The sequence below is a fragment of the Nycticebus coucang genome, chromosome 6 (assembly GCF_027406575.1).
Source record: "Nycticebus coucang isolate mNycCou1 chromosome 6, mNycCou1.pri, whole genome shotgun sequence".
Lineage (NCBI taxonomy): Eukaryota > Metazoa > Chordata > Mammalia > Primates > Lorisidae > Nycticebus > Nycticebus coucang.
In genome coordinates this window covers 2478576-2492927 of record NC_069785.1, presented here as the reverse complement: position 1 = coordinate 2492927, position 14352 = coordinate 2478576, and the positions used below count along the sequence as shown (strand labels likewise).

The window sequence follows — 14352 nt, the reverse complement described above, 5'->3', positions numbered from 1 at the left end:
GATTTTCCAACATTAAGTAGGGAACAGTGAAAACTTGTCCTTTATGATATTTATCTCAAAGCTGTGTATCTGTCATTCTTCAAAGAAACATAACAAACTGATCAAGCCAAGTTATTCTTTGAAATGTTACCCATGCCATGGCAACCAGATGTACAAAATCTAGACAGGGTGCTTCCTGGTAACTCAGGCAACATTATGGTGAATGTTGGCCAGTTTGTAGTTAATAATCAAAATTAAATCCTATAGGATTAAATATATTTTAAATATTTTTTTAAAAAGCAAAGTTCACTAACAATATCTCTTTAGTGATACCTGAGAAGAGCATTAACACAGTTGCTAAATTTAAATGTGCCACTTTCATGTTTATAATACATTCCATTCCATTTTCCTTCTCTGAACTAAGGTACTAGGCCCATTATAATAAAAACTCTGAGTTGTCTCTTCCTTAGCTATGATGAAGGAATACTTATATTCTGAATATTAACCTTGAGTTGGTTACACCACATATTAAAAATAGACTTGTCTTTTTTTGTTAGTATCATTTCTTTCTGGTACATTAAAAAATTTTAAATGTAGGCAGTTACAAATCTTTTCAAACTTTAGTTTGAGCTTTTCGTGCAACAAAAAGACCTTCTCTACTCCAAGGTCTTAGCTGGCCCAGGCCAGGTTCGAACCCTCCAGCCTTGGTGTATGTGGCTGGTGCTGTAGCCACTGTGCTACGGTGCCAAGCTGTATACCACAGTCTTAATTACTATGATTTTATAATAAGTCTTGCTACCTGGTAACCCAATTTCCTTTACTGCTTTAGTTTCAAAATTGTCTTATTATTTCTTGGCTCTTTGGGTTCACATATGTTTAATATTTTAAAAACAGTGTGTCAAGGTTTATCTTTTTTTAAATGCAGAATTTTGACTGAAATCACAGTAATTTATTTATTAATAAATTTGGGGAGACCATTATCTTTGTGATACTGAGTTTCCCAGTCCACAAACATGATTATGTGTCTTCATTTTGTGTACCCTGTGTTCTTCAATGTTTTATAAAGTCTCACTATGTAGGTCTTGCATATTTTATTTCTCTGAACTGATTTTTTGTTTTACATGTGCACATTATCTTTTAAGAAATAAGTATTTTAGGGCCAGGTGCAGTGTGACTCATGCCTGTAATCCTAGCACTCTGGGAGGCTGAGGCGGGTGGACTGTCTGGGTTCACGGGTTTGAGACCAGCCTGAGCCAGAGCGAGAATCTGTCTCTAAAAATAGCGGGGCATTGGGCGGTGCCTGTGGCTCAAAGAGTAGGGCGCTGGTCCCATATGCTGGAGGTGGTGGGTTCAAACCCAGCCCCGGCCAAAAACCAAAAAAAAAAAAAAAAAAAAAAATAGCGGGGCATTGTGGTAGGCACCTGTTGTTCCAGCTTTGGAAGGCTGAGGTAAAAGAATCCTGTGAGCCCAAGAGTTTGAGGTTGCTGTGAGCTATGATGCCATAGCACTCTACTGAGGGTGACGAATTGAGACTGTGTCTTACCATAAAAAATAAAAAAGGTGTTTTATTTTGGAATACTTTTAAATTTATACAAGTTGCCAAGACAGTACAAAGAGTTCCTATAAAAACTTCACCCACACTTCCCTAATGTTACCATGTTATGTAACTATGGCTGGTGTCCTGAATATACATGATCTCAAATGGGGTTTCAACTACATGGGTCAACTTATACAGATTTCCTTCCACTCTGTCACCCAAGACAACAAGACCAACCACTGCGCTTTCTTCTCCTCCTTAGCCTATTTAATGGGAATAGGCTGAGGAGAAGAAAGGATGACAAGGATGAAGGCCTTTATTGTGATGTACTTGCACTGCACCACTCACACACATTTTCTCATTTTCTTAAGAATATTCTTTTGTCTAGCTTATTTTATTGTTAAGAATACGTATATAATACATGTAACACATACAAGATGTGTTACTTGATTGCTCATCTTATAGTAGCTTCTGGTCAACGGTAGCCTATTAGTAGTTAAGTTTCAGGGGAGCCAAAAGTGACACATGAATTTTCAACTGTTCAGGGTGTCAGGGCCCCTAAACCTGCATTGTTCAAGGTTCAACGGTTCTGAATATATGAAACTTGTTAACAGCGTTCAAAATCTTCCAAATTCTTATTTTTATCTGCTTCATCTATCAATTTATTTTTTCTTTTATTTATTTATTTTTTTTTTAGAGACAGAGTCTCATTTTGTCACACTTAATAGAGTACTGTGGCATCATAACTCGCAGCAACCTTAAAGTCTTGGGCTCCAGTGATCCTCTTGCCTCAGCCTCCCAAGCAGCTGGGACTACAGGCACCCCCCTAATGCCTGGCTAGTTTCTCTATTTTTAGTAGAGATGGGGTCTCACTCTTGCTGAGGCTGGTCTCAAACTCCTGAGCTCAGACAATCCACCCACCTCAGTCTCCCAGATTGTTAGGACTATAGGTGTGAGCTATAACACCTGGCCTACAAACCGGTATCATAACTTCTTCTTGCATCCTCACTTATAGGGGCATTTTGGTGGTGCTCTTTTTAGCTCATAAATCCTGCAAAGACAGAGACTTTCCCACTAAATCCAAAGAACTATTACCAAAAGCAGGCAGATCAACCAATCCAGATACAGTTGAATGTATTATATGAAACAGGACTGCTTTAATTTTTTCCCAGCTTAAATTGTAACTAATTTTTTAGATAATCAAGGTGTTTATATCAGCTTACATGTTTTATCAAGAAACAATGAAGAAGGCTGGGTGCAGTGGCTCACGCCTATAATCCCAGCACTTGGGAGGCTGAGGTGGGTGGATGGCCTGAGCTCCCGGGTTCAAGACCAGCCTAAGCAAGAGCAAGACCTTGTCTCTAAAAATAGCCAGGCCTGTGATGGGCACCTGTCATCCCAGCTACTCAGGAGCCTGAGGCAAGAGAATCACTTGATCCCAGGAGTCTGAGGTTGCTGTGAGCTATAACGTTACAGCACTCTACCAAGGGCAACATAGTGAGACTATGTCAAAAAAAAAAAAAAAAAAAAAGAAAAGAAAAGAAACAATGAAGAAATAGTTTATAAAGGAGGCATATAAAAAATTCTGGCATGATTTGGGGGATAAACTGGTTAACAGATTTCAACCAATTCTGTTTTTAGCCTGACTGGTTTCAAAGGCAGTAAAACCTGCAATTTCCTAGCTTCCAAACTTTCCTAGCTTCTTTGCCATAAACCTCTTACTGGTATTTTAGCTTTTGAGGGTCTGCTAAGTCACTAATCACTTAAATTTATGTGTAGAATATTCCCAATCATTATATGCTATCATACTAACCCTGTAGCTTCAAACTGTTTTACCCCTTTATCGTCATTCCAGTGTAATTTCAGGAGGGGATAAAGATTGATATGTACACACATACATTTTATCTGTCATATTTAATTAGAAATTTATCATGTTCCTATTCTACAAAACAGTTTTCCCACTGGGATTCTATAAAACCTTAGAGTTCTATCAGATGTCAATAAGGGTTCCAAGAGGTATAATTGAAAAAAATTAGCATTTGAACTTCACATGGTATGCAATGTGCATCACTAGCACTTTCAGTGACAATGGCCAAGCAGCCCCGCTAGCACTGTCACAGCAGTCTCTCAGAGCTGTATGGCAGTGCACAAGTCCCTTCTCTATGAGCCAGCTAGCTCATAACGTTGATAAGGGCAGTCTTTTTTTTTTTTAATATAAGGAACTAGGCCATGTGGCTTTATTAGAGAATATCATATAAAATCATATATAATCAAAACAGTAAAATAATAACACATTCAGTACCACACAAAATCAGTACATTTACTGCTTTCTTGTGGTGTCATTATTCTTTCTGAGAAAAAGAGTCAATCGATAAGAGCAGTCTTACCTGGAGGAGAGGATAGTGGACTGATGACACACACTAGCTCCTCCCTCCAGAAACATTCCCCAAAACCTCCTTATGTGTTGGTGACTGACTTTACAGGAGCAAACAAGCTCTATCCCTACAACAGAAAACTGGAAGGAAGTTTTCATTCTTTTTTTCTTTGAGACAGAGCCTCAAGCTGTCGCCCTGGGTAGAGCGCCGTGGCTTCACAGCTCACAACAACCTCCAACTTCGGACTCAAGCAATTCTCCTGCCTCTGCCTCCCAAGTAGCTGGGACTACAGGCACCTGCCACAACGCCTGGCTATTTTTTGGTTGCAACCATCATTGTTGTTTGGTGGGCTGGGGCTGGATTCAAAACCACCAGCTCAGGTGTATGTGGCTGGCACCTTAGCCGCTTGAGCTACAGGCTGAGCCGGAATTTTTCATTCTAATGAAAGAATATTTATACTTCCTGAACTGACTCCCTGGCTCTTTGCTATTGTTAATATTAACAAATGTGGCCTGTGTAAGTTAAAAGTGAACTGTACTACAAAAATTTTCATATTTTCTTAACTCTTTGTTATTAATTATGCCTTTCTTTACTGTTTGTATTTTATAAACATGTCTGGCAATCCAATGTGGCAATTTTTGAAGATAAAGTATAAGAATTCTAGGCTCAGTGCCTGTAGCGCAAGAGGCTAAGGTGCCACACATACACCAGAGCTGGCGGGTTCGAAACCGGCCCAGGCCCACCAAACAATGACAACTACAACCAAAAATTAGCCGGGCACTGTGGCAGATGCCTGTAGTCCCAGTTACTTAGGAGGCTGAGGCAAGAGAATCGCTTAAGCCCAGGAGTTGGAGGTTGCTGAGTCGTGATGCCATGGCACTCTACCCAGGGCGATTGCTTGAGGCTCTGTCTAAAAAAAAAAAAAAAAGAATTCTAGACCTATCCCACACGCAAGAGAAATGAAAATATATATGCACAAACACCCTTGTACATGGAAGTTTATAACACCAGTAATAGTAAGAGCCAAATGGGAAACAACTTGCTATGGTCTAAAAGTTTCTGCCCTTCCCCTCCACTTGTGTTGAAACCTAATCCCCAAAGTGATAGATAGTACCAGGAGTGAGGTTTCGAAGAGTGATTAGGGCACAAGGTCTTTGCTCTCACGAAGGGACTAGGACTCTTATAAAAGAGGCTGAGAGAGCTCGTTCATCCCTTCTGCCATGTGAGGACAAAGGCAGAAAATGAATCAGCTGCCACCTTGATCTTGGACTTCTCAGCCTCCAGAACTGTTTGCAATAAATTTCTGTTGTTTATAAATTACTCATCTATTGTATTTTGTGATAGCAACCTGAATGGACTAAGATACAACCCAAATTTCCAGCAACTAATGAATAAACACAATATAATTATCATACAATGGAACATTATTCAGCCATAAAAAAGAATGAAGCAATGATACATGTTACAATATGAGCCTTGAAAACAGCAAGACCAAAAAAAGGCCACATACTGTGTGATCCCACTTATATGAGGTACCTAGAATAGAACCAGAAAGTAGTACAGTGGCTGATGGGAGCTAGGGCTGGATGCAGAGACTGGGGAGGTACAGACTTTGGTCATGGTTGTACAACATTGTGGATACACTAAAATCGCTAAATTGTATACTTTAAAGTGGTGATTTTTATGTTAAATGAATTCTCTCTCAATTTAAAGAAATAAAAGAGAATTCTTGAAATGTTCCCACTGCTGCTGGTTACACTTCAAAGTAAAGAAGGACAAGTCTTCTGGAAAGGAACACCCCAGATCAAACCAGAGCAATTCTTCTCTCCTTTCATGCCAAGTTTATGGCTGGGTGAGATTTCTCTAAATCTTCTGCTCTGAGAATTTGATATTGTGTAAGAGAACAAACTCTGTGAGTTGCAATCTGATCACACATTCAAAGTGCTCCTAGGTAAGCCTCCATTTCCATAAAGAAAATCCCACCATTTATAGAAATGCAATGCACACTGTGCTGCTTTTTTACCTTCTTATAAGCACAGGCAAGCTGTGTCTCATTTAATACACATCAAGGGCAAGGACAGAAATGATCTCATCTTAGTTTAAATTGAAATCTGTGTGTGCTTTGCTCATGTTCAACTCAGAACTAAGTATCTATGGAGCAAAAATCAAGCACAATTTGAACATTAAAGAAATAAATTTAATTCCCTACTTCAGGTTTCAAAAGTAACACTTTTTTAATATATGTAGGCGTATAGAAAGATTTTTAAAAATCTGTATTGAGGCCGGGTTCAGAGGCTCACACCTATAATCCTAGCACTCTGGAAGGCCAAGGCAGGTGGATTGCTTGAGCTCAGGAGTTCAAGACCAGCCTGAGCAAAAGTGAGACCTCATCTCTAAAAGAAAGCCAAGCGTTGTGGCAGGTGCCTGTAGTTCCAGCTATTTGGGAGGCTGAGACAAGAGGATCAATCACTTGAGCCCAGGAGTTTGAGGTTGCTGTAAGCTACGATGCCATGACACTCTACCCATGGAGACAAAGTAGACTCTGTCTCAAAAAAAATAAATAAATAAAAATAAAAATATGTATTGGCCCTTTTTTTTTTTTTTTTGAGACAGAGTCTCAACGTGTCGCCCTGGGTAGAGTGCTATGGTGTTGTAGCTCACAGCAACCTCCAACTCTTGAGCTCAAGAGATCCTCTTGCTTCAATTTTTCTTTTTTTTTTTTGGGCCAGAGCTGGGTTTGAACCCACCACCTCCGGCATATGGGACCGGCGCCCTACTCCTTGAGCCACAGGCGCCGCCCCGCTTCAATTTTTCTATTTTGAGTAGAGACTGGGGTCTCACTTTGGCTCAGGCTGGTCTTGAACTCGTGAGCTCAAGCAATCCACCTGCCTTGGCCTCCCAAAGTGCTAGGATTATAGGCGTGAACAATGGTGCCCAGCCTGTATTGGCCTTTTTTAACAGCAAGGATTATATTTAGTTTATAAGGGTGTCCATAACATTCACATGCAATTTATAATATCCAACTATCAAATATACAACTAAAATAGTTGTATATTTAATACAACTTAAATTATACATTAACTTTATGGAGACCTTGTATTGTGTCCCTCAGTTTTGCATTAAATTGTGTATTAAGCCACAGTTTTTAGCATATTGCTTTGGCTTATGGTTTTGGTAGCTTTATTTTTAGTTGCTTTACTGATCAACGTTGTCAATAAATTTTCAGGTTTTTTACATTAATTAAAATCAATCTACAAATTTTTTACATTAATCAAAAATCTATTTGCAAACTTCATTTAAATCTACCAGGTCTGAACATAATAATAAAATTAAATCTTATTTTGTCTTAAGCTAATCATTTAAAAGAAATTTATTATTTCTCTTTGTGAATTTGTTAGAGAAGGAAAGGTTAATTTCAGGATAAGTAAGCTAAACTTCATTTTTTTTTTTTTTTCTTGAGACAAAGTCTCACTCTGTCACCTGGGCTAGAGTGCTATGGCCTTAATCTAGCTCACAGTAACCTCAAAGACCTGGGCTGAAGAGGTCTTCCTGCCTCAGGCTCCCAAGTAGCTGGGAATACAGGCACTGGCCTCTGCTCCTGGCTAAGTTTTTTAGTAGAGATGGGGTCTTGCTATACTCCGGCTGGTCTCCAACTCCTGATATCAAGTGATCCTCCCAATCTACCAGAGTGCTGGGATTAAAGGCAAGAGTCATGGTGCCCAGCCTAGAGCTATAGTAAATAGCCAGGCTTTGTGGTGGGTGCCTGTAGTCCAGCTACTTGGGAAGCTGAGGCAAGAGAATCACTTAAGCCCAAGAGTTTGAGGTTGCTGTGAGCTGTGATGCCACAGCACTTTACCAAGGACAACGTAGTGAGACTCTGTCTCAAAAAAAAAAAGAAAGGAAAGAAAAGAAAATGATCAAAGGATCTGAATAAATATTTCAGTAAGAAGATATACAAATGGCACGTGAAAAGATGCTCAACATTATTAGTCATCAGGGAAATATAAATTAAGACCATATGATATATCTCTTTATATCCACTATGATGGCTAAAATCAAACAGTATTAAGTGTCGATGAGAATGTAGAGATACTAAAACCCTCCTATACTGTTGCTAGGAATATAAAATGGAGCAACTGCTTTAAAAGCAGTTCGGTAGTTCTTCAAAAGGTTAAACTTAGAGGTTTGGGGGTGGTGGCTCAAGCCTATAATCTTAACATTCTGGGAGGGCAAAGCAGGTGGATGGCCTGAGTTCATGGGTTTGAGACCAGCCTGAGCAAGGGCAGGACCCCATCTCTAAAAATAGCCAGGCATTGTGGCAGGCACCTATAGTTCCAGCTACTAGGGAGGCTGAGGCAAGAGAGTCACTTGAGCCCTAGAGTTTGAGATTGCTGTGAGCTTTGATGCCATGGCACTCTATTCAGGGCGACAAAAGGAGACTCTATCTAAAAAAAAAAGGTTAAACTTAGAATAACCATATTACCCAGAAATTCTTAGGTTTATAACAAAGAGATAGAACCAGCCCAGGCCTGCCAAACAACAACAACAACGAAAATAGGGTGGCACCTGTGGCTCAGTGGGTAGGGCACTGGCCCCATATACCGAGGGTGGCGGGTTCAAACCTGGCCCTGGCCAAACTGCAACAAAAAAATAGCCAGGCGTTGTGGCAGGCGCCTGTAGTCCCAGCTACTCGGGAGGCTGAGGCAAGAGAATTGCTTAAGCCCAGGAGTTGGAGGTTGCTGTCAGCTGTGATGCCACAGCACTCTACTGAGGGCAACATAATGAGACTCTGTCTCAAAAAAAAAAAAAAAAAAGCTACATATTGCATGAATCCATTTACACAAAATGTCCAGAATAGGCAAATCTATAGAGACAGAAAGTAAATTAGTAATTACCTAGGGATGACAGGAGGCAGCAAAGGGAAATGAAGAGTCACTACTAATGGATACAGAGTTTCTTTTGGGGGTGACAAAAATGTCTTAGAATGGCTTGTAGTGATGGTGGCACAACTTTCTTGAGTACACTAAAACCACTGAATTGCACACTTTCAATGTATGAATTGTATGGTATGTGAATTATATCTCAATAAGGCTGTTAAAAAAACCTCTAGTACTCGATCATACCTAGGGGCCTTTACGCACTTCCCTTTGGATACTCATTTTCCCTCAAACTCGACATACTTCTTTTATTCTATGACCCACAGATACCACACAGTTACTAGATGGATTTCCGCTAAGCATTATTTTCAGAATCCTATTCCATATTTAAAAATCTATACAAACTCCTTCTTTCTGCATGTCAAGTAAAGGCTACACCCTCTACCAGTGCTGAAGGCCATGTGTGGGCTGGTCTAGGCTCTGCTTGCTCTCTACTTTCTCTCACAGTATGCAGTCTTAGTAATATACCATGTTTTTTATCTTCTATTTTCCTTCATTTAGGAAACCCGTCCCGTCAAAATTCAACCTCTTACTTAAAATCCAAATTATTTTGCAGAATTTTCTGTATTCAATATTACCTCTACTGATCTCTGTTCAGCTAGGTGACAAATTCTTTCAAATGCATTTTACTCTTCTCAATTTAATGATAGACCTACCACTTATAGGACTTAATACACAGGGGAACACAATAATGTTTTCCCTTCATGAAGTTATCAGAAGGGAACAGAAGAGTAGACAACGACGTCAACATGTCTTAGACTAAATATTGTAAGGTCTCACAGGACAAAGGACCAATACTCTACACAATTGGTTAGGAACCACAGGAAGAAAGCCTCTTAGAGAAAAGCTGGATCTACCTTACTGCTTATCTCAAAAGAGTCAAATCCCATAAGACTGTTTTGCAAATAGCACTTTGTAAAATCCTATCCCCATGTACTATAATTGCTTTTATTTTAATTAATCAATTCCATACTACCACAGATAACTAAGACCCCAAAACCATACTTCCCATTTGATAAATACTAAATTGCATGTACTTTGAAATCTTACAGAACCTAATACATACCATTTCCCCTCCACACTTCAGCTAAATGGCAACTTCCTTCTCCAGGTTCCTTGCAAAATTCTACAACATCTCGACAGGTTGTTTCGGGTGTTACAGGAACTTCTGTTAAAATCTGTTCATTGTTGCTCAAGAAAACGGTTAATATCATCTGTAAGAGAACAGATTAAAGCTACATGTTAGATTCCTTTTCATAAAGAGACTAATCTATAAATTTAAAGTGATCTTTCCAACCCCCCTCACCCTGAGATGCCTACAGGATTAGTTTCGGGAAATAGATGAACGGATTTTAAAGTTCTGGTAGAAAAATAAAAAAGGCAAGCCAAGAAATTCCAAATGAGGAGAGTATTAGAAAAGAGCTAGCACTACCAGATAATTACGAAGTCCCAAAACAATATAGAATATATATAGACCAATGGGACAAATTCCTGTCCCAGAAACAGACTCCATTACATATAGAAAAATGACACGTTATGAAGGAAATATCTCAAAATCAAAGAGAGAAAGACTATACACAATGAATGACATTTGAGCAATTATCCATCTGCAAAAAACCTGGAGTCATACTGTACAGTCATACTCACACAGCGTAAGTTCCTAATAGATCAATATTTAGATATGTCATAAAAACTATGAAAATTCTAAAATAAAACCTGAATAAATTCCTTTTTATAACCTTGGAGTACGAAAGCCCTTTCTAACTAAACCAGACACTATATATATACACACACACAAAACTGATATATTTAAAGACATTACATATCTTGCTAAACAAAAAAGATAGACTGGAGGAAAATATTTTCGATATGAATAAATGACTAAGCTCATCAATATACTATAGAAAAAGCTACTAAAAAATACTAACAAAGAGAACAAAAATCTAATTCATTAGGCTCAGCGCCCATAGCTCAGTGAGTAGAGTGCCAGCCACATACATCGAACCTGGCGGTTTCGAGCCCTGCCCAGTCCTGCTAAATAACAATGACAACTGCAACCAAAAAATAGCCGGGTGTTGTGGTAGGCACCTGGAGTCCTAACTACTTGGGAGGCTGAGGCAAGAGAATCATGTAAGCCCAAGAGTTTGAGGTTGCTGTGAGCTGTGATGCCATAGCACTCTACCAAGGGTGACATAGTGAGACTCTGTCTAAAAAAAGACAATTCATTAAAAGAAATTGGTCAAGGTTTGGCATCTGTAGCTCAAGCGGCTAAAGCACCAGCCACATATACCAGACTTTGCAGGTTTGAGTCCAGCCCAGGCCTGCCAAACAGCACTGACAACTACAACCAAAAAATGGCCGGGCGTTGTGGCAGGTGCCTGTAGTCCTAGTTACTAGGGAGGCTGGCAAGAGAATTGCTTGGGCCCAGGAGTTGGAGGTTACTGTAAGCTGTGATGGCACAGCACTCTACTACCCACGGCAACAGCTTGAGGCTCTGTCTTTTTTTTTTTTTTTGCAGTTTTTGGCCAGGGCTGGGTTTGAACCCGCCACCTCCACCATATGGGGCCAGTGCCCTACTCCTTTGAGCCACAGGCGCCGCCCCAAGGCTCTGTCTTTAAAAAAAATAAGAAAAGGCGGCGGCGCCTGTGGCTCAGTGAGTAGGGCGCCAGCCCCATATGCCGAGTGTGGCGGGTTCAAACCCAGCCCTGGCCAAACTACAACCAAAAAATAGCCGGGCATTGTGGCGGGCGACTGTAGTCCCAGCTGCTCCAGAGGCTGAGGCAAGAGAATCGTGTAAGCCCAAGAGGTGTGAGCTGTGTGACGTCTGGCACTCTACCAGAGGGCGGTACAGTGAGACTCTGTCTCTACAAAAAAAAAAAAAGAAAGAAAGAAAAGAAAAGAAAAAGAAATTGGTCAAGAAAATGGGGCGGCGTCTGTGGCTCAAGGAGTAGGGCACCGGCCCCATATACCAAAGGTGGTGGGTTCAAACTCAGCCCTGGGCAAAAAAAAAAAAAAAAAAACTGCAAAAAAAGAAAATGAATTAATATATTACAATATAAGAAGAACAAATGGCCCTTAAATATGAAAATAAATTATAGGGTGTTAAAAAGGTAAAAGTTAAAATTATTTGGATTTATTTTCTAAAAAAAAAAAAATTAAAAAAAAAAAAAAATCAGGGCGGCGCCTGTGGCTCAGCGGGTAGGGCGCCGGTCCCATATGCCGGAGGTGGCGGGTTCAAACCCAGCCCCTGCCAAATTAAAAAAAGAAAAAAAAAAAAAAATCAAGGCTGACAGAGTGGCTCACGTCTGTAATCCAAGCAATCTGGGAGGCTGAGGCAGGTGGACCGCTTGAGCTCAGGAGTTTAAGACCAGCATGAGTCAGAGCCAGACCCCTCTCTCAAAATAGTCGGGCACTGTGGGGGGCATCTGTAGTTCCAGCTACTCATGAGGCTGAGGCAAGAGAATCACTTGAGCCCAAGAGTCTAAGGTTGCTATGACCTGTGACGCCATGGCACTCTACTGAGGGTGACAAAGTGAGACTCTGTCTCAAAACAAACAACCCAAAAAAACCCACCACTTTAAGATCTTAAAACATTATATTTGAAAGGATTTTTTGAAAATACCCCTGAAGTACAACTTCAAAGGTTTTCCCTAATCACAAAGTATTATAAAATGTTTAACCTTTATTAAAGGTCAGAAACAAAACCTGAATTTTTCCCAAAACTCTCCTCTCACTTAAAATCTTTCCTGTCAACTATATATTTTACTGTTTTATTTATTCATTTATTTTTTGAGGCAGAGTCTTACCCTGTTGCCCTGGGTAGAGTGCTGTGGCATCATAGCTCACAGCAACCTCAAACTCTTGGGCTAAAGCTATTCTCCTGCCTCAGTACATCTGCTTAAAGATGCCCAGCACATCTGCCTGTTTTTTAGAGGTGGATAGCTACCTCTTGTTCAGGCTGGTCTCCAACTCCCAAGCTCAAGCAATCCATCCACCTCAGCCTCCCAGAGCGCTAGGATTAACATGCCTGGCCTTCTAATTTTAGTTTATTGTTAAAAAAATTTGTTTTCTTAGAAGTGCCCTAAATTCCTACATTTTGAGGTTAAACATTATTATATTAATGGTTGTATTATATGTAACCAAAAGTGATAACAGTTTTTAACTGTCTCCGTTGCCACTAATTTCTTCCTCCCTCCAACCTGCTCTTCCACTGCTGTCATTTTATTTTCTAAAAATAAATCAAAAGGACATGCAGCAATGAGTGCCTCACGCCTGTAATCCTAGCACTCTGGGAGGCCAAAAGGCAGGTGGATTGCCTGAGTTTAAGAATTTGAGAACAGCCTGAGATAGAGTGAGACTCTATCTCTAAAAATAGCTGTGTGCTGTGGCTAGTGTCTGTAGTCCCAGCTACTCAGGAGGCTGAGGCAAGAGGATTGCTTGAGTGCAAGAGTTTGAGGTTGCTGTGAGCTATAATGCCATGACACTCTACTGAAGGAGACAGAGTAAGATTCTAAAAACAAAACCCATAAATCAAGGGACGTCCTTCCCTAGCTTAAAATATTCAGAAGCTCCCCGCTGCCTAACAGAGGCCCTTCCCAGAACATTTTCCTTGATAGATAAACAGGAAACAGGATTCTTTACCAAACACTTCTTAGAATCTATTGTCATAATGTCCATGTAAAATCTCTACTTCCTTTTTTCCCCCAGAGAATCTTACGGGACTTAGACCACCACAGAATTAATTCACTGTAAGAAACAGTATAAACTACAAACTTCTAGCCTTCCAGTTCATAGTCCCTTCACTCCCTGAGCTCCAATGGTATTCTCTCTGGCAGCTGTCTTTCTCCCCAAGTACCCTTCACAGTTTGTCTGAGAACTCCTATTCACCCTTCAGAGCTTAGCTTATAACTACCACCTCTGCAAACCACCCTTTGTCATATCCTCTTACCAGGGAGGGTACATGCTCCTTCCTTTGTGATCCAGGAACTCCTCACACATATCTTTATTACATCACTTCAATGAGCATTACCACATCTCTCTCTCTCACTAGACTCTATGATCCTCCAAGTAATTCAGTGTTGAATCTTTAACTTTCCATTGCCTAGTAGTACCTGACACATGACCAGCACACTAAAAACTGGTTGACTCCAGGAATGATACACAAAATATAGAACCCCTATCACATCCTAAAATTGAGAAACACACACACATAATCTAAGTAAGATACACACCTGTAGTCCCAACCACCTGGGAAACAGGCAGGAGGACTGCCTGAGGCCAGGAATTTCAAACCAGCCTGGGCAACATAGCAAAACCCCAATTTCTTTCTTTCTTTTTTTTTTTATTTTATTTTGAGACAGAGTAGCTGTTGCCCTGGGTAGAGTGCCGTGGCGTCACAGCTCACAGTAATCTAACTCTTAGGCTTAAGCTATTATCCTGCCTCAGCCTCCCAACTAGCTATAGGTGCCTGCCACAATGACACCTATTTATAGTTGTAATGTTAAGTATCTTTTTTTTTTTGCAG

At 40.2% G+C, this 14352-nt stretch overlaps 1 protein-coding gene across 3 annotated transcripts in view; it reads right to left on the bottom strand.

Annotated features, from left to right (window-relative positions):
* Nucleotides 1-14352, bottom strand: part of PPP1R13B (protein phosphatase 1 regulatory subunit 13B) — a 98760-nt gene that overhangs the window by 42551 nt on the left and 41857 nt on the right. For 2 of the 3 annotated variants that reach the window (XM_053593033.1, XM_053593035.1), the window contains exon 2: nucleotides 9895-10042. In XM_053593033.1, coding sequence (XP_053449008.1) covers nucleotides 9895-10042 — 148 coding nt within the window. Of the gene's footprint in view, nucleotides 1-9894; nucleotides 10043-14352 lie in introns of those variants that run through there. The other variant, XM_053593036.1, reaches the window with a different exon arrangement.